Raw genomic sequence first — 18,119 nt, forward strand, 5'->3', positions numbered from 1 at the left:
ATTATTTAATAATTTATATATATTACTGTTTTTTAAATAGTTTATATAAAATATTTATATTTTTAGATTATTTAAAATAAATTTAATATTTTAAATTCTGTAGGCTAGTAGTTATATTTTATACTATTAAATTCTTAACTAAAAAAAAATTAGTTAAATAATATATATTAATAAAACCGATGTCGGAGTTTATATTATATTATATTTTAAATTTAATTTATTATTTAAAAGAATATAAAAAAATATTACTTTTATTCTTCTTTTTTTTAATATATTAATATTAATACAGAGTATTTGTATTTTATTAAAATATATAAAAACTAGTTTCTTATAGAAAAAATTTTTTATTATATAAAAAAATTAAAATTCTATTTTTATTAGTTTAATTAGTAAAACTTTTATTATATAATTTTTATATATAGTTTTATTAAAATCCTCGGGAATTATTTTTATAAGTATAATTTTATATTATTAAAAAAAATAAATTATTTTTATATAAAAAAATATATAATTTTTAACTAATTTATCAGACTGATAAAATAATTTAATTTTATTAATATTTTTAAAAAGTCAAGCTTTAAGATTACTATTATTTTTATTTTAATAATTATTATACTAAAAATATTTATATTTTATTTAAAATTTTTAATAAATAGAAACCTAAGAAAGAATTTATTAAATAAAAAAATAATTTTTATTTTTTAATATTTTTTAAGAAAGTATTTAAGATGCTAAAAATAATTTTTAAATATTTTTAAAAATATAATAAAATTATTTATATAAATATATATAAATTTTTTTATTATTTAAAAAAGATTTTTTATTTAATATTAGATATATAGTATCGAGTTAAAATAGTTTATAAAATAAATTTTAAAAATTTTTTATTTATAATAGAATATAATATCTATAAATTATTAATTTTTTGGATAAACCAGCTATTAGTAAAATATCTTAATTATATTAAGAATTAAAAAATATATTATATTAATAAAAGCTGCTATAATTTCTATTTAAATTAAAATTAGATATATATATAGAATTATTAATATATTTAATATTTAGATATTAATTACTAAATATAATTTTAATAACTTTTATTTAATATTATTAATAACTATTTTTATAATAATAAAGACTGGAATATCTAAAGAAATAAAATTATTTAATTAATTTATATAGTTAGTTTTTAATAATTTATTAAAAATATTATTAATAGTCTTTTAATATATAAAATTAAGTTTATAAATTTTTATTATTTTACTAATTTTATTTTTTTATTTTTTATATAAAAAAATACAGAGCTATTAATTTATCAGAATCTTAATAATATTATTATTTATTTATATTTTAAAAAATCTGATTATTATTTTTTTAAGAATTTTTTACTATTTTAATATATTATAGATTATAATACTAATTTTTAAGATTTTTATTATAATAATATTAGTTTTAAATTTTAACTTATTTTATATCTTTAATATTATTAATATAAGATTTTCGAATAAATTCTAGAATTTAGAAATTGTATAGTAAATTATTATAATATTAAATTCTAAGATATTTTTAAGTCTAGTATAATAATTAATAATAGTTAGTTATAACAAAGAATTTAAAGCTATAATAAAGATAAAATTTATATTAATTATATAAATAAAAAAAATTATATTTATATACTATTTAAACTTAAAAATATAGTTTTTATTAATTATAAGATTAAGATTATAAACTAAAAATACTATTTTATTATATATAAAGATTATTATCTTTTTTTTTAATAAATATTAATTAACTTTAATAGTAATTTAGCTTTGAAATAATTATAAATAACAAAATTATATTATAATAATATACTACTTCGATAAGCCGGCTTTTAAAATTAATTTTAAATTTATATAGTTTAAAAATATTATAATTAATAAAAAGATATATTTTTAAGTCTTAGATTAAATATATATTTATATATACTTAAATTAATATTAATTTATTATTAATTTTAATAGAAAATAGAATTAATAATATTATATAGTTTATATTATTAAATTTTTATTTAACTTTATAAATATAAATAAAATATTTTATATTTATTATTAGAATTTTTAAAAAATTAGTTGCTAGCTAGATTTTATCGACTATTAATATAATATATTTAGAGTTAAAATAGATAATATTTATATTTTTATTAATATAGATTTTAACTATTATATATCTTTAATTTTTAAAAAAATTTTTTGGTTTAAAAGATATAAAAAACTTGTTTATATTAACTATTAGAATATTTAGATTTATATAAAAAATATCCAGTTTATAATTTATAATATATATATAAAATATATTATTAAAAATAAATAATATAAAATAATCCGAGTATTATAAATAAAAGATATTTTAATATTCTTAATAATCTAAAATATTTTAATTTTTATAATTATTATTAAAATAATAAATATTATTATTTTTATTATTATAATATTTATTATTATAATTACTATTATAATATTTTTAGATATTATAAAACTAGTTATATATTCTATTAAATTAATTATATTAAAAATATTTATTATAAGAATTATTATTATTATTACTATTAATTTTATTATAATATATTTTTTAGAATTTTTTATAATTATAGTTATTTTAATAGTTATAATTATAATTATAGTAATAATTATATTTTTAATTATTATAATAATTTTTATAGTTTTTTTTAAATTATAGTTTTTTTTATAATTTCGGCGGTTTTTCTAGTTATTATAATAATTATTATATTTACTATTATATTAATTATTTTAATAGTTATTTAATTTATAAAAATCTATTCAGTTTTTATAATATTAATATTTATTTTAATTATTTAGACTATAATTAGATTAGTTATATAAAATATTTTAAGTATTACCAACAAGAAGAAAAAGGATTCTATAAATATAATAATAAGAATATCTATATTAATTTTTTTTCTTAATTTTTAACTGTTTTTTTCTTATTATTTTACCAAACCCGCCACCTCTTTTTTACTGTTAGATCTGATTGCTTATTAGGATTTGCTTATTTTTTTGTTTATTCTATAAATTTTTTAATATAGTTAAAAAATCTTTCTGTAGAGATTAGTAACGGGACAGAAGCCCAATTCTGCCTTTTCTATTAGAAAAAGAATAAGATTGCCGCTATTATATTGCCTCGCTTCTCTTCTTTTTTTATATCTTTAAGCAATCCAATTAAGCAGTCATCCAATCAAGAGATTAAGTCTTTTTTCATCCTTACAAGTTGGCAAGTCATCACTACGCAGTGTCGAGTATCTGATGATACAGTATAGTACAATACAGTACATACTGTATTCGGAGCCTAAAGCAAAAATTCAAGTCCACCGATCTCTCTCCCCCTCCCCCGCCTTCTCTTCCGGGAGAGCTACAGAGCGTGACTGGCTGACTGCTCTTCTCCAACTTCACTTCATCTTCATATCTCCCTCCCTCCCTCGCCAACCCCTTCACTAACATACATACACACAATCTCTCTCTCTCTCTCTCTCCTTTCCCCTTCCTCCACTACGGCGCAAAGCACAACAACTCCCCTCCTTTATTCCTCACCCACCATGGCACCCCGCGGTCGCGGAAAGTTTTCCAAACCTTCGCGAGGAGGTACGTGCAAAAGCCGAACACCAAATTCTGAGAGTGAATGAAGCGGACTTCCCCTCATCAGGATCACACCACAAGAGAAGGATACTGGCCGCGACTGACCCGGTGCAATTTTCCTGCGCACACATCGAACAGGTGGAAAACATTTCAGTCGTGATGTTCAGCCCATTGACAAAGATGGAAACCCCGTTGGCCTTTGGAGGGTTCGTATGCCTTTTCTCTTTTTCCCGGACACTCCTTGTCTACCTGGGCTCACTGCACCCCTGAATGTTCTATTCAAGACCCCCTCCCATTGTAAACTACCCTTCAAATCCCAGCCCCACTAATTCCGAGACCACATCGCAGGATCCCGAGGAGAACAATCTCTCCTCTTCCGAGGAGGAGGAATCTTCTGAATCAGGCTCCGAAGAGTCCTCCGACAATGATGATAACGAACCTTCCCACAGCGCCCGACTCGGTCCGTCTTCCATACCCGTTGCGAGCAGCAGCGGTACCACCGAAATGACCCGTGAGGAGCGGCGTGCGGCTGCCAAAGCGAAAAAGCAGGCTGCCCAGGCTCGCCGGATGCACACTGCCGCTCAACCGGGTGACCTACCCCCTTCGAACTCGGACGGATCAGGCAACGACACCGACGACGATGACGACGATCTACCAGCCAATCCTAACCACACGGCCAAGTCGCGCTCCCAGCTCAGCGACAACCAGGAAGACGCGCAAAAGCCGAAAGGCGATCTATCACAGTTGTCGCGGCGGGAGCGTGAGGCGATTGAGGCTCATCAGGCGCGACAACGCTACTTGAAGCTTCATGCTGAGGGTAAGACAGAGGAGGCTCGCTCCGACTTGGCTCGTTTGGCGATCGTTCGCGAACAGCGTGAGGCTGATCGCCTGCGCAAGGAAGCTGAGAAGGAAGAGAAAGTCGAGCTTGCGAAGCAGCGCGCCGCCGAACGAGATGCCAAGCTGCAGGCTGCCAAGGTTGGGAAGAAGAAAGGTGTGTCAAAGAGAAAGTAATCGCCACGCGACAGACATCTCCAATTTGGCTTTAGTTCCTGCTGCCGCTGGTGCACGTTATATACCTTGATTCTGTACAGATTTTGGAATCATGATTGGCCTTACTTTCCCTTCTAGTCTTCTCTATCAAGTCCTTGGCAGAAATACAGAGCCACACACATGGCATAAGATCATGCGTTACATCTATCCAGAAGATATGCTGTACAGCACGAAAGTACTTCTGTTTCAACTAACAGGTGGAACAGATTTTCACATCCATTAACAGTAGGTTGTCAGATAAAATACCCTGCAAATCCTTCAACCTGGAATCTGGGTCCTCCTATATGAAACGAGAAGGCGGAAGATAAGATCATAAATCAGTGGACCATGACTGACCGAGTGATTGCAGCACCAAGACAAGATGACATATACGCCGGCGCTGAGATAAAAAAAATTTAAGACATACATACATTGCAGCTATAGTGGCGAAGAGGAGATGCTCTTGAGGGGGAGCAGCTCGAGCACCAGCTCGAGCACAGGGCAGTGCTTATGCGCCCCAGACCAAGACCTCCAGGATCTGGCCTTGCATGACCAGGCTCCATCCGGCGACTAGGCTGACAAGCCACAATATCGCGAATGCTAGGATAGGGAGCAAGAGTAGCTCGGTGTTGTGCAAGAAGGGAAGGGCATTGTATCCCAAGAATGTAATATAGGTGTAATATGTCAGTGCAGACAGGTAGAGCGTGTCGCCGAGGAAAGTAGCCAGGAAATTGCTTGGACTGCGGGTGAGCAGTGGCAGAAGAAGAAACTGCACAACATAAAGATGCAGATAAAGGGGAAAGTATGCCCGAATCGATACCTGAGATTTGCGAGATTTAGTTTCCCTGCTCAAAATCCTGGGCCATAAGACAGGCTGATGTGACTTACATCAAAGCAGTAGCCAAACTCCAGCTGGTCCTTTTCACCAGGCTGCGTGAACAAGCCCTGCGCCGCGCCACGCCGCCGACCACGACTACCTCGAAATCCAGTGAGAGAGGCTGCGGCGCCATCAGGGCCGAATAGGCGGGGAATCATGAGATATCCTAACGTCGAGACCAGAAGTGAGGACCCGATGAAATGAACGAAGATAAAAATCAGAGACAGCCGAACGATGGACCCAAACGACGGCGCATAGGCGAGACCCCACGCGAGGGCTGTGAGAAGAAGGAAGAAGGAGAGCAGGTAGGTGAAAGATGGATCCGGGCGATGCCAGGTATTCTTCGTTTCTGGAAATCGGTCAGTTCCTCACCACGGCAACCTGGTCAGACATGCAGAATACGTATATTCCAGACAACCTACGTTTCTTTGAGCCAGACAGGGAGTCAGTAGACAATCAAAATTTTCTGTGGTCTGGGAACAGGTATAACGTACATGGTAGTATATTGACTTGAAGACTTTCTTGGGCGCAATTAACAGAGAGGTCATCTCCCAGATTGCCATCTCGAAATCCATCTGCGGGAACTTGAATAGCCTGACCCACAAGGCAGAAGGGAAGGGTATGATCAGCTATAGGCCGAGGATGTTGATAAAGATCGTCCTGGAGGCTCCAAGCCGGGCTGCACGCCGCGTACCGAAGGCTTCCAGTCCGAGTTGAAACGCCTACCTTTTAAAGAAGCGCGGCATCCGTATACTGGATCTACGGCTGGCAGGCGTAGTACCGCCGAAATTCAATGGACTGGCATGTTGGCGGGGAACAGATATGTGAGGGTTCATCTTTCAGAAAGTGGATGAAGGAAGAAAGAAGAAGAGATGATGGAGGGGGTCCCAAGTCGCGGGACAACACCAGGTAAGAGGAATGAGACTCATGCAAATTGAACGTGTGACCCGCTCCAGAGGAAAGGCTAATTAAGCCACAACAAGTTTTGAGCTGACACTGGTGAAGAAGGAGGAGGAGGAGGAGGAGGAGGAGGAGGGGGAGGAGAGAAGCAGATGATGGAGTTCCTTCGACAATGGGAAACAACGCATGGATGTTATGTCATCATCTGGGGTCTTCTTGCCGCGGAGGAATTTGTGAGGAATTTGGACCCCGTTACAAATTATTGTATATGCACTTACCACTCATACTTACTGAACCCAGCATTATACTACTACAGTACGATATACAGACTCCCTGTTTAAGTTACAATGGATAACTTACACTAGGTCCTCTATAGACTGTGTCTATATACAGATCACCAGCCACTTCTGCCACGTGGGATTGGATCTGCTTACAATGCTTGAAGGGATGTACAGTACAGTACAGTACAGTACATACTATGGACGTTTATGTTGATTACCACAGACTGCGTGGCTCCTGAAACCGACGTTGACAGATCTGGTTAGGCAATCGAATGATCTTGGAGAAGCATTTGGCATTTGACCAGTCTTCCAGACTGGTGGTGATACCTCATTACTCCCGAAGTAGGTGAGGCGTATCACCTTTCCTGGTGCTTTAAAAAAGTTAAAAAAGACCCAAGTTAATACGGTGGGTGTACGGAATAACCACAACTATAACAGTACCTGAATCGGTGGCTGCAGGCGTCGATAAAGTGATAACTAAAGTGATAAGGTGATAAAGTGATAAAGTGGCCCCCCTGAAATGCTAGAGGAGGGTCTTGCGATCCGACACTAGCAGCAAATTATTACATTATTCTGGTTAGGTTAAGTTATTTGTTACTCGATCATAAGGTACGGAGTATGTTTGTTCTTTCATTTGTTTCTTCCTCTTCCTTTTCTCTCTCTCCCTCCATACTGCCCTGCAGGGTCCCTGAGTCGACCACAATTTCCGGTTTTTGATCAAGACGCTTGCGCATGCATCAACGAACTAACATGCATTCGATGTGAGTAGCTTACGAGGTACAGCACCTACCCAGGTACGGAGTACTGTTACCTTCCTTCCAATCTTCCAAATTTTCAAATTTCCAATTTATCCTTGCTCCTCTTCCATCCATCCATCCAGCGTTCGCGATCCTCGTGGCCAATTCACTCTCTCCACCCCCACACCCACTCTCACTTCAAGAAGGTTTCCGGCGCCCGTCCGTCTCCAAGCTTGTGTTATTGTTTGACTTTCCATACTCCTTGGGTCGTCTTGATCACGGTCTCCGTTTCCTCCGACCTATTGCTTGTCATACACTTCCCACTCTCTTTTCCCAGATTCATGAAATCCCCTTTCCCTTCACCCGTCTCTCCGACTCCACGTCGATCAATCTCTCATTCTTTCACCTTGACTGATGACTGAAGGAACATAGAAGGATCGATATAGCTCGCTTTTAATCATCACACACTCCAATTGCAGCACTCGGCCCCTCCTCCCTCCTCCCCTTACACCACCAATTCACTCCTCTTTCTACCTCTCACGCGATGTTCAGCTGGTGGTAAATTTTGACCTACACTGTGCTTCGATGACAGCGACGGCCATTGCTATGCCGCTTATCTAATGTCCGCGAATTGGCTCCCGGCACATTCTTGAAATCAGGAGAAGGGTCAGTCAGGGCTTCGAAGCTCCTCAAGGCGAACGGTGACGCTCAGTAATCCACCGACCAATTGCTCTAGAACGGACGCTCTGTCTCGCTTCCACGACTGGGCACAGGCCCTACCCTTTTTGATCTCGTGTCTTCTGTTTTCCCTTCCACTTTACGTTCTTTCTAGGCCCCGTCGCTCGCTTCGCATTAATGCCACGAACCCCGGCCATTCGCAGAAGTCCTCTCCGATGAACAGAACCTCTCGTTTCGATAGTCGCACAATGCCTCCGCAGCACGCAAGCAGTTCACCCCCTCAAACCCCTCCGTTCGAACCAAGCGATCGCATAGCCGCGAGAAGGGGAATCCACCCACGACCGTCCGTACGGGAGACCTTTCTGGACGACTTCAATCCAGCTGATAATGCCAACGACAGCAATGAATCGGGCGACGAGCGCGACCCACATGACTTGTCGCTATCGCCGAAACATGCAGCCCGCACCTCAATTGTGGATAACATGCTCTTGTCGTTGGATCAGTTTGCTTCGGGCTCTCTGCTGGATGATTATCGCTTATTCAATTCGGTGTTTGAGACCGACTTGTGCGGCAACGGTTCGCCAGAGTCGATCTCGCAACGCCGCTATCGAGGCCACACTTTCTCTTCCTCCCTGTCCTCGGAGGTAGAATGCACGTACGATGAGAGCACTGGCCGTTATGCAACACAACCGGCGAGAAGCCGTCGAAGCAACAGCAGCTCGAACTATCATGCCAGCCTACGAAGATACGGCAGCACTCGCAGTCGCGAAGGAACCGGCTCCCGTGGTCAGCTGTACGATTATAGGACCAATTCGAACATTGCGTCCCCAGCGAATGTCCGGGCGTCTCGGAATGGAAATCGAGGCAGTTCCTCGCCCCCAACGGATCTTACTTCAATGCAAATGGGACGACTGGACGCGGCCGGCGAGAGGCGCTCTGCGAGCTTAGACTTCGGCACAAGACAGACATTCATCTCCTTTCCGGATCTTGTCTTTGACTTGGACCCCTCGTCGTATGGAGGGCTTGATGCAGCGCCGACTCCAAGCGTCCCTGGTGGACCAAGTAAATTCCACTCGTCTCCGCAGGCTGAATATGCAGGCACCTCTAACCCCCAGCAGTCAAGGACGACACCCGGGGCATCGCGCCGGAACAGCGTCAAATCGCCGCGGTCGAACAACAGTCGAAAGGCTCGACCGGAAAATCTGGGCACGGCGACGATCCGGAGTCATCATTCAGATCTGGCCAACCTCGGGGAGAGCGGACTTGAACCTCCGCCGACGATCCCTGCATCGCTCGACCCGCCCGCGCCGAGCCCAACCATTTCCTTCAACAAGCCGATCTTCCCCGCGCCACCCGACCCCGCTCCAGCAGCCAAGGAACGGCCAGGGTTCTTCCGGCGTGTGTTTGGCTCCTCAAAGGTGTCGACCGCCATTTCAAGCGAGTACCACCCTTCCGACCACGTCTTCGCCCAAGAAAACGACCACAAGGATCCCAGCGGATTTGGGCCGAACGCCAAGAGTTGGAGACAGCCACTGAAGACTAGTGCAGCAGGAATCAACCCGCACCGTGAAGGAGGAACGCACCAGGTGGTGACCAAGAAGTCTTCCTTCTTCCGTCGGCGCAAGAAGTCTGTTGCTGAAAGTGCTCCTCCCCCCATTTTCTTTCCCCCGGAGCTCAGCGGCCATCTCCGCGTACTGGAACCGGCCAAACCGGAGGCTATCTCGGTTAGCAGTATAGGGAGAGGGATGAACCCTTCCTCCACTGCAGACCCCGGCAGTAGACCCTTGGACCGGCGCCCAGCCGCGGAGGCCCAAAACCTGGGAGGTTCGCCGACGCAAAACCAGAGAGGGAGTTTAGTCACAGCAACCCAGAGTCCTTCAAAGGCCAAATACAGCCTTTACCCGACGGTTTCACCGAGCAGCGCTCCGGAGGCATCATCACTCGGCCTCACCAGCAGTGGAGATGAGGCGTCGACCATCGTCAGGTCGGGTGGCTTGGATCCGAGTCACCCTGCCGATCAGCAGCAAGAACCGGAGCACCCATGGCGTGGAAAGGGAGTGGACTCGAACAGTAACGACGTAGATAACGGTTCTGGTGCTAGTACTCTTCAAACAAAGCTGAGACCTGAGGAGTTACCCGGCTCCTCGCTTTCGCCTGTGGTTGAAAGCTTCTCTCAGACAGGTACCGTCCCTGAAGAGAACCTTGATAATATCGCTCTCCAGAACCCACCGAAGTTGAAAGAAGCCCACGAATCCTTCCCTTCAGATGTGTGCAGGGATAATGAAATGGGGAGGAATACGTCTGCCGCTGCGGCTGGCTTGAATGACTCCCCACGGGTTTCGACTTCGGAAGTGTCGAACTACTATACGGCTTCAGAAGCTCCCACCGCATTGTCGATTGAGCCAAAACGCATAGATCCCCTCAGAGAGGAGTCTCATATTTCAGATGGTCTCGTTGGTGACGAACCAACAGATTCCGACCGGGAGCAAGCGAGGATGTTGTTCGAAGGTCAGGAGCAAGTGGTCGGGAACGAGCCTGCCGCCGCCTGGCTTGGGGATCCCGACCGTGCTTCGATACGCAACGCATACATGGAACTTTTCGACTGGTCCAACCTCAACATCCTGGCAGCCCTGCGAAGTCTTTGTACTCGGCTGGTGTTAAAGGGTGAGACTCAGCAAGTTGATAGAGTCTTGGATGCTTTTTCCACAAGGTGGTGTGCGTGTAACCCGCGCCATAGCTTCAAAGCTGCAGGTAGGTTCAGCCCCATTCCGCAATTGAGCGCCATGGTTGGACTAATGGTATCGCTCTAGATGTTGTGCACACAATTTGTTACTCTCTCCTCCTGTTGAACACTGACCTACATCTTGCCGACATCGAGCAGAAGATGACCAAGACTCAATTTGTTCGGAATACGATGCCCACGATCCATCGCGTGGCTGCCGAAGCCGCCCCTGACGAAAGTCTCAATGGTAAATCGAGAGTCTCGACACAAGATCCGATGTCACCCACCGACGATCATGACCGGCGTTTTGTGAGCATGGATAGGCCGCTGAATCAACCGGCAAAACTAGTAAACCGATTGTCTCGGACTGATCTATCTGCGAAAAATACAACTGATCCTGATAACGAGACTGGCCCGCTTGTCAACACGCCTTTCATTGGGTCGATGAGGGTATGGGAACAACAGGTCGAGGCTGTTCTCCGGGACTTTTATTCCTCGATCCAGAAACAGAAGCTTCCTCTTCACGGCGCGTCAACAGAGAAAGAAGGGCCGCGGTCTTCAGCCAACAACTTGCTTGGCCCTTATACTAGTGGGCTCCGCCGAAGTCCCAGCACTGTGAGCAGAAGTGGCTCTGACATCTATCCTCGTGGCCGCTCTGCAGATTCCCGCTATGGGACTGCGCGGTGGTCATCAAAACCTCGTTCGCGAGCGAGGCTATATCCTCCGTCTACCATGGGATCTAGTAGGACCAGCTTGGACGATCAGGCATCGCTCTGGAGTCCTTCCGCATCAAGTACTTGGAGTAAGTACTCCTCCGGAAAGTTGACTTCGGCATCAGTGGATTCATTTGGGTCAGACTTTCCACGCGGGGACTATCAACAGTCGATAGGCTTCGCCAACGCCTTGAGTCAAGCCATCATCCGTGAAGATTCGGCCCATTCAATCACAAGCATCGAGGATGCTGAGAGGGATACCCCGCTTTTGGAGGACGAAACTCTACAACTTGCCGGCGCCCCTTGGGCCAAGGAAGGCAGTCTGAAGCATAAACACCACCTGGACTCAGTTGATAAGAGGGCGAAGGATCGCAATTGGAACGAGTGCTTTGCGGTCATTCAGCAGGGCTGGATGCGCCTTTTCTCTTTCAATGCCTCGGTCAAAGGCGCCCGGCAGAAGCCTAAACAGCGTCACCCGGGGGGTGTCGTGGTGGGAGGCGGAAACTGGACTGAGAACGCAGAAGAGACATGGAAATTTCTCCTCCGTCAGACCATTGCCAGTGCTCTCCCACCTCCCGGCTACTCCAAATCTCGTCCCCATGTTTGGGCTCTAAGCCTCCCAACCGGTGCTGTACATCTTTTCCAGGTGGGAACCCCGGAGATCGTGCGCGAATTTGTATCGAGTGCCAACTATTGGAGCGCCAGACTATCAAAGGAACCCTTGATCGGTGGGATCAGTAATATCGAGTACGGCTGGAGTGATGCCGTCATCAACAGCGCTCTCATCACGGCCGAGAGCAGTCGGACGCCACCGTCCTCATCCGGGGCTCGACCCAGCATCCAAAGTTCGATCCGGAGCTCGATCGATCAACAGGGCGTTCGACCTCGTTTACCAGCCGATCGGGTCCTCATTAGCGACTGGGCCCCTCCCCAGCAAAGCATGGTGGCCTCGGCCCTTCCCGAGGCCGATCAACTGAAAGCTTTGCAGGCGTATGTCAAGAATGTTGAAGACGAGCTCCAGCGGCACAATGAACTCCGCTCTGCCATGATCCTAGCGTTTTCACCTCGCCACCTCAATGCTTCTAAGGCGTTGGCCAATTGGGAGCGAAAGTCTTCATACCTCTTGCGTGAAATAGTGAAATTTCGCACATATATCGATTCGTTGTCAGGCGCACTGGAACAGAAGAATAGGATCTATGCAGCCCGCGAAGAGACTGCGGCAGAGGAGTGATTGGGGCTTCCTGTTCTTTTTTTTTTTTTTTGGCTCCTTTTGCTTGTGACCCCCAAGCTCATGTTTTTCATTATACCCTTATTTCCTTGCAGTTGCTTAGTCGTCATGCATTCCAGTCGCTTTGGAAGCCGCGTTCTTTTACACTCTTAATCTCCTCATCTGCCTTTATTCTTTTACCTTCATTAGAAATGTTTTCTTATCGCTGCTGTCCAATTTTGTTTCCCCCACCCCCCCTATTTCTCTCATGCTGGTGGTTTTACCTAGTTGCTTAGAATCAAATCGGTAGATCTACTCCTCAACTGCTCAATGTATTGTAAATGTACAGTACATACAGTATCTGCCACTGGGCATGATATACCATCTTCCCTGTTGCTACCGCGGTTGCTGCCGCGGTTGCTGGACCTGGTGTTGGCAGCCTAAGGTGTCAATTCACCACCCAAACAGTAAATACAACACATAAGGTTAACACATCCCGTCGTGACCGACGACGCATCTTCTGGTCCCAACCTACACTTTCCAACTGCTCCGCGCCTAGCCAACCTTCCCTTTCCTTGCTCCTGTTCCTACTGGGACTGCTTCACTCCTATGTACCTTAAAATATCAGTTCTCTACAACTTATCACGAGATCCTATGCGATCACATCCACCAATCTGAAAGTTCCAAGTCCTCCCCCCCCCCATCCAAAAGCGTGGGGGAATCTGCCCACAGAACACCATGGATACCATCGGCTCAGGCGGCGACGCTGACCGCATTGGCACTAACACTGACAAAGCACCATCTAATATAATCAGTCGACCCAACCCTGCGACTGATACATCTTCCGCGCGACAGCAAGAACCCGATGATACAAACCTTTCTCTGCCCCCTTTGCCCGATAATGACGACAGTAGCCTACTCCTGTCGAGCGAGGATGGCGATCACGATCGTGCCGAGGATCAGACCTTTCTCCAGGAAAATGAAATGCGGAAACGACTGATGGACATGGAGTCAAGTTTTTTACCTGACCCTTCGACCATTCAAGCCACAGCAACAAATCGAACCGTCGGTGCTGATGATACATCAATGGTTGAGGCGCATCGCGGCAGTGGCCCTGGTCCTTCCGGTCCGGAAAATTCTCAGCTATCCTTTCTGGTACCGGTTGAGTCAAATGTTGACATTACATCGGTCGGCGACGAGGTTCCGATTCCGCAAACCCCTAGCCCGCGTCCTAGCCCGCGTCCGGAAGAGGCTGACGATGAAGGCATGGATGCCACATCCGCGGCTTCGTCCGAGCAGCACGCCGACAATATTACGACCCAAATTGAGGGGACATACTCGTCGCCATCGACGGCGGCAGCTCTTAGGACAGCCAACAGGAATCCGACCGCCTCTCCGGAAGATCCTCGAGATGCCAACCAAATCTCTATAGGCATCATTCAAAGAGAGCACTTCTCCACACCCGAGCCCAACCAGTTGCTACAGTCCATAGGGCAGAACTCTCGCAGCGAGCCGCGCAACTTATCACCTGGGCCGTCGAGGTTCTTCCAAGAGAACAGCGGCGGGAACGCAGAAGCGATCTCGCGCGCAAGCAGTCGCAGAAGTAGTAGGCCAAAGTATCTGGCCAGCCGCCAGTCGGCACATCGGCTTTCATACTCATCGGTAACAAGCACCGGCACAGAGATAACAAATAGCGATGCGACATTGGGTGCTGATTATGCCCTTCAATCGGGCGGTGCAGCACCTGGCATGACGAGTAGCATCCAAGCCGGACAGCGCAACACTCTAGCCCGATCGGTGAGCTTGGGCAGCATGGCTTCAGGCATTTCTGGTTACAGCGACGATAACGTCTTTGACCGTAAAGGACCCAGTGGAACTATAGAAGGGGGTCTCCACACTCTCAACGAGGAAGACGGGCCCTCAAGGTCGCGCCCAGGATCATCTTCCCAACACCATCACACCCATCAGCCCGGAAATCATGTATCTGAGCAATCAAGTGCCCAGGAAGCTGCAGGGCCAATAACACCGAAGGCTAAACATCGCAATAACAGCTTCCCCACGGATACAGCTATCGCCGAACGCATCAAAGATGTTCAGATCCCAAGCACATTCGTCAAGCAATTTAGGGAGGATTATGGCAGCCGTGCACTGTCCCCAGACAAACGTACAAGCACCACTCCCGGCTTTACAAAGAGTGGTCGTACCATGACCCTCAAGGAGCAAAGTAGTACCATCGACCGTCTCTCGAAAGAGAATTTTGATCTGAAGATGAGAATCCACTTTTTGAATGAAGCCTTGAACCGGCGCTCTGAGGAAGGTATCAAAGAGATGATTTCCGAGAATGTCGAGCTTAAATCAGATAAGTTGAAATTACAAAAAGACAGCCAGAACCTGAAGCGGAAAGTCCGTGAGCTTGAAAAACAGCTAAAGGATCAGCAATCAGACAAAGAACCTATGGTTAATCACGACCCTGACGGCTCCGAAGATGAAGACCGAGATGCAGCACAGGACGAAGAGATAATATTCCTGAGGGAACGAATAGAAACCTATGAGCTAGAGATTGAGAGGTTCAGGTCAGAAAGTATCGTGCGTGAGAGCGAGAAGAGAAGACTTGCTGAGATGGTGAAATCACTCAGCGATGGAAGGAGTGAGGGAAGGCCCATGGGATCAGACGTGGGAGCAAGGGAAGAGAGGGTCAGTCCATGTTCACCTTGCGAGCAGCTTCTTCGAGGTCAACCCTACTGACGTTTCGAACTCCAGGATATGTGGAAGGACATGCTCGAGGCCGAGGCCGCAGCACGTGAACAAGCCGAGGAGGAGAACAAGAGATTACGAGAGGAGGCCTTGCGCCTGAGGACCGAGACGATGAGCTTCCCACTGACCTCCGCGCGGCCTGGGCAGCGGGACTGGGTTGGATCGGTGGCCTCATACTCAGCCGCTTCTGAAAGAGATTTCGTTCGAAATGCTAATACTGGGAGTTCCTCCAGTTCCACACTGGTCATGGAATTGGAGCTCCTGAAACAGGAGAATGCAGAGTTAAGGAAGGAAGTGAGCGCGCAAACCTCGATGCTTACATCTCGGAATCGGGAAAAAGAGCGTCTATACCAGGAGATTGAAGAACTAAAATTAGGCCAGCGCCGCGACGGTAGTCGATCAGTGGCGGGCGATAGTATCTTCGATCGCTCGGCATCCCGAGCTCATGGTAGGCCTTCGTCCCGTGCTAGTGATGGGACAGGTCAATCTCCAGGCGACGAAGCAGAGCGAGAAGACTTAGAAGTGCGGATTGGGGAATTGCGTGACCAGGTCTCGGCCCTAAAACTCGATAACCAGGCTGTTCGTGAGCAAGCTGAGGAGTACCTTCGAGAACTGGAGGCTGTTGACAAGGCTTACCAAGCAGACGTAGATCAAGCAGATGACGAAATCGAGACTCTGACTCAGGAGCGCGATCAGGCATTACAGGAACGTGACCAGGCCTTGCAGTTGGCCGAGGAACGCAACGAAGCTTTCCAACATCTGAGGTCCGAAGCCCAGGAGGAGATAGACACTGTTGGGGAGGAACTAGATCAGAAGGTGGAAGAGTGTCAACAATTGAACGAGGAGCTCAGGGTTCAAGATGAAAACCTAAGAGCTTTGCAGGCCGAAATGCGGTCGGCAAGTGAAGGTATCATTCGGCTGGAGGAGGATGCGCAGAACAACCTGCAGCGGTATAAGGCTGTTCAGCAGGAACTGGAAGATTGCAACCGTGAGATGGAATCGCTGGGGAAGAGTCTGTACGAGTCAAACACCAAGGTTCAGCGACTAACGGTTCAAATTGAGTCGAGTCAAAACGAGATTGCGTTCCTAAGGGAAGAGCAGGACGGCGATAAGATCAGGATTGGAGACCTCGAGTCAGAGCTCAAGACATACAGACTGGCACTTCAGAGTGAAAAGGACAAAACTAAGGAGCTAGAAGAGCGTCTGGCCGAGGAGCGACACCAACGGGAAGTTGTGGGCAACAAGGAGAAACAAGAAGTCCAGCGCATTATCAATGAGCTCAATCGTGAAGCATCTACAGCTAAGGAAGAGGCGCGCAAGCTGAGGAAAAGCCTCTCAGCACAGGAGATCGACACGAATATGTGGAGAGAGCGGCTGATGGACTTGGAGAACAACCTGCGTCAAACACTGGGCGATCTGACCGGCAGTCGCTCTAGCCTCATTTCCAACATCATGAAATTGCAGAAGGAACTCGAATCGACTGCCCTAGAACTTGAGAGTACCCGCTCCAAGCTCGACGAGAAGGAGTCGTTGTTGCGAAACCGGGACGCGCTACTGGAGAGCCATGGTCTGGAGTCACGTAAATTGGCCGAGCTTCTTGATCGTGAACGCCAGGCTCGCCGCGCCGACAAGCAGTCATTCGATCAGGCCCTCAAATCCCATCACCAGGCGTCTCGGACCATCACGCAGAACAACTCGCGCATTTCAGACCTTGAAAATGCACGGAATCAAGATCGAAAGCGCTTCACGACTATTGAACAACAGTTCAAGGACCAGCTAAGCGAGAGGAACGCCATGCTCTTAGCGATTTGGAAGCGTCTGTCCTTGATGTGCGGGCCGGATTGGGCCCACTCCAACAGCCTGATCAATGGCAATCTGCCTAGCCAGGAAGTCATCGGGAATATCCTATTTTGGCCCGGCTTCAGCCGCAACCTTCTGCTTGCTGTCAAAACCCTGGAGAACGTGGTTCTGGGGTTCAAGGCTCGTATCAAGGGCGTTGAGCGCGATTTAGCCAAACAGTATCAGTCGTTAGAACACGCTTTCAGCCTGCGAGTCAAGAAACTGGATCGTGTGGAAGAATCGATGATGAACATGCGCGCGCAGCAACATAACCGCAGCCTGTCCGGAGTGTCTCCGGAAATCGCTAAGCTCCGTGGAGAAAACCGGCTCCTGAAGGCCGAGCTTAATCTGCTACAGTCTCATTCGCGCAGTCGGGGATCGACGTTGGCCGAGGCCACAGACGGTGCGCTCGTACACGGCTCGCGCCCCCATCCGCTCGCGGCCGACCCCGCCAATAGTGAGAGGTGGATCCAGCGTCTGCGTGAACTGGAGAAGAGACTCAAAGCCGAACGGGAAGCTCGGATCTTGGACCGCAGCGGGGCGCGGAAGCGTCTCGAGGAGCGGGACGCAGAGAACCAGCGACTGCGCGCTCAGCTGGAGAGACGGCGTCTACATCACGACGTGTCGACTAGGACATCGTCGCTCGACGGCGATGGCAGCACCCATATGCGCGTGCCAGCTCAACGGCGACTCGATAGTCCTGATCCCGGCACGAGTGACGGGTACGAGCGCCATCGCGACGACGAGCCG

At 45.2% G+C, this 18,119-nt stretch overlaps 4 protein-coding genes across 4 annotated transcripts; 3 read left to right on the forward strand and 1 right to left on the reverse strand.

Annotated features, from left to right (window-relative positions):
- The first annotated feature begins 3,424 nt into the window (after positions 1-3,424).
- Positions 3,425-4,718, forward strand: BO72DRAFT_450782 (PDGFA associated 1 family protein). Its single transcript, XM_040945335.1, has 3 exons — positions 3,425-3,638; positions 3,771-3,838; positions 3,981-4,718. The coding sequence occupies exons 1-3, from the start codon at positions 3,593-3,595 to the stop codon at positions 4,641-4,643; spliced, it is 777 nt and encodes a 258-aa protein (XP_040798406.1). The 5' UTR covers positions 3,425-3,592; the 3' UTR covers positions 4,644-4,718.
- A 15-nt stretch (positions 4,719-4,733) lies between these two features.
- On the reverse strand, positions 4,734-6,571 carry BO72DRAFT_435373 (unc-50 family protein). The gene is made up of 4 exons (XM_040943281.1): positions 6,265-6,571; positions 6,029-6,132; positions 5,550-5,887; positions 4,734-5,481 (listed from the first exon to the last, which is right to left on the reverse strand). Exons 1-4 carry the CDS (start codon positions 6,372-6,374, stop codon positions 5,170-5,172), a joined length of 864 nt encoding a protein of 287 aa, XP_040798407.1. The 5' UTR covers positions 6,375-6,571; the 3' UTR covers positions 4,734-5,169.
- Positions 6,572-8,382: 1,811 nt separating this feature from the next.
- Positions 8,383-12,800, forward strand: BO72DRAFT_384852 (Sec7 domain protein; the record flags this gene model as incomplete). Its single annotated transcript, XM_040941567.1, has 2 exons — positions 8,383-10,885; positions 10,945-12,800. 2 exons carry the CDS (start codon positions 8,383-8,385, stop codon positions 12,798-12,800), a joined length of 4,359 nt encoding a protein of 1,452 aa, XP_040798408.1.
- A 471-nt stretch (positions 12,801-13,271) lies between these two features.
- BO72DRAFT_205855 (putative anucleate primary sterigmata (ApsB)) lies at positions 13,272-16,314 on the forward strand. The gene is made up of 3 exons (XM_040939619.1): positions 13,272-15,470; positions 15,537-16,109; positions 16,180-16,314. Exons 1-3 carry the CDS (start codon positions 13,515-13,517, stop codon positions 16,207-16,209), a joined length of 2,559 nt encoding a protein of 852 aa, XP_040798409.1. The 5' UTR covers positions 13,272-13,514; the 3' UTR covers positions 16,210-16,314.
- Positions 16,315-18,119: the final 1,805 nt, after the last annotated feature.

The sequence above is a fragment of the Aspergillus fijiensis genome (assembly GCF_003184825.1).
Source record: "Aspergillus fijiensis CBS 313.89 unplaced genomic scaffold BO72scaffold_49, whole genome shotgun sequence".
Classification (NCBI taxonomy): domain Eukaryota; kingdom Fungi; phylum Ascomycota; class Eurotiomycetes; order Eurotiales; family Aspergillaceae; genus Aspergillus; species Aspergillus fijiensis.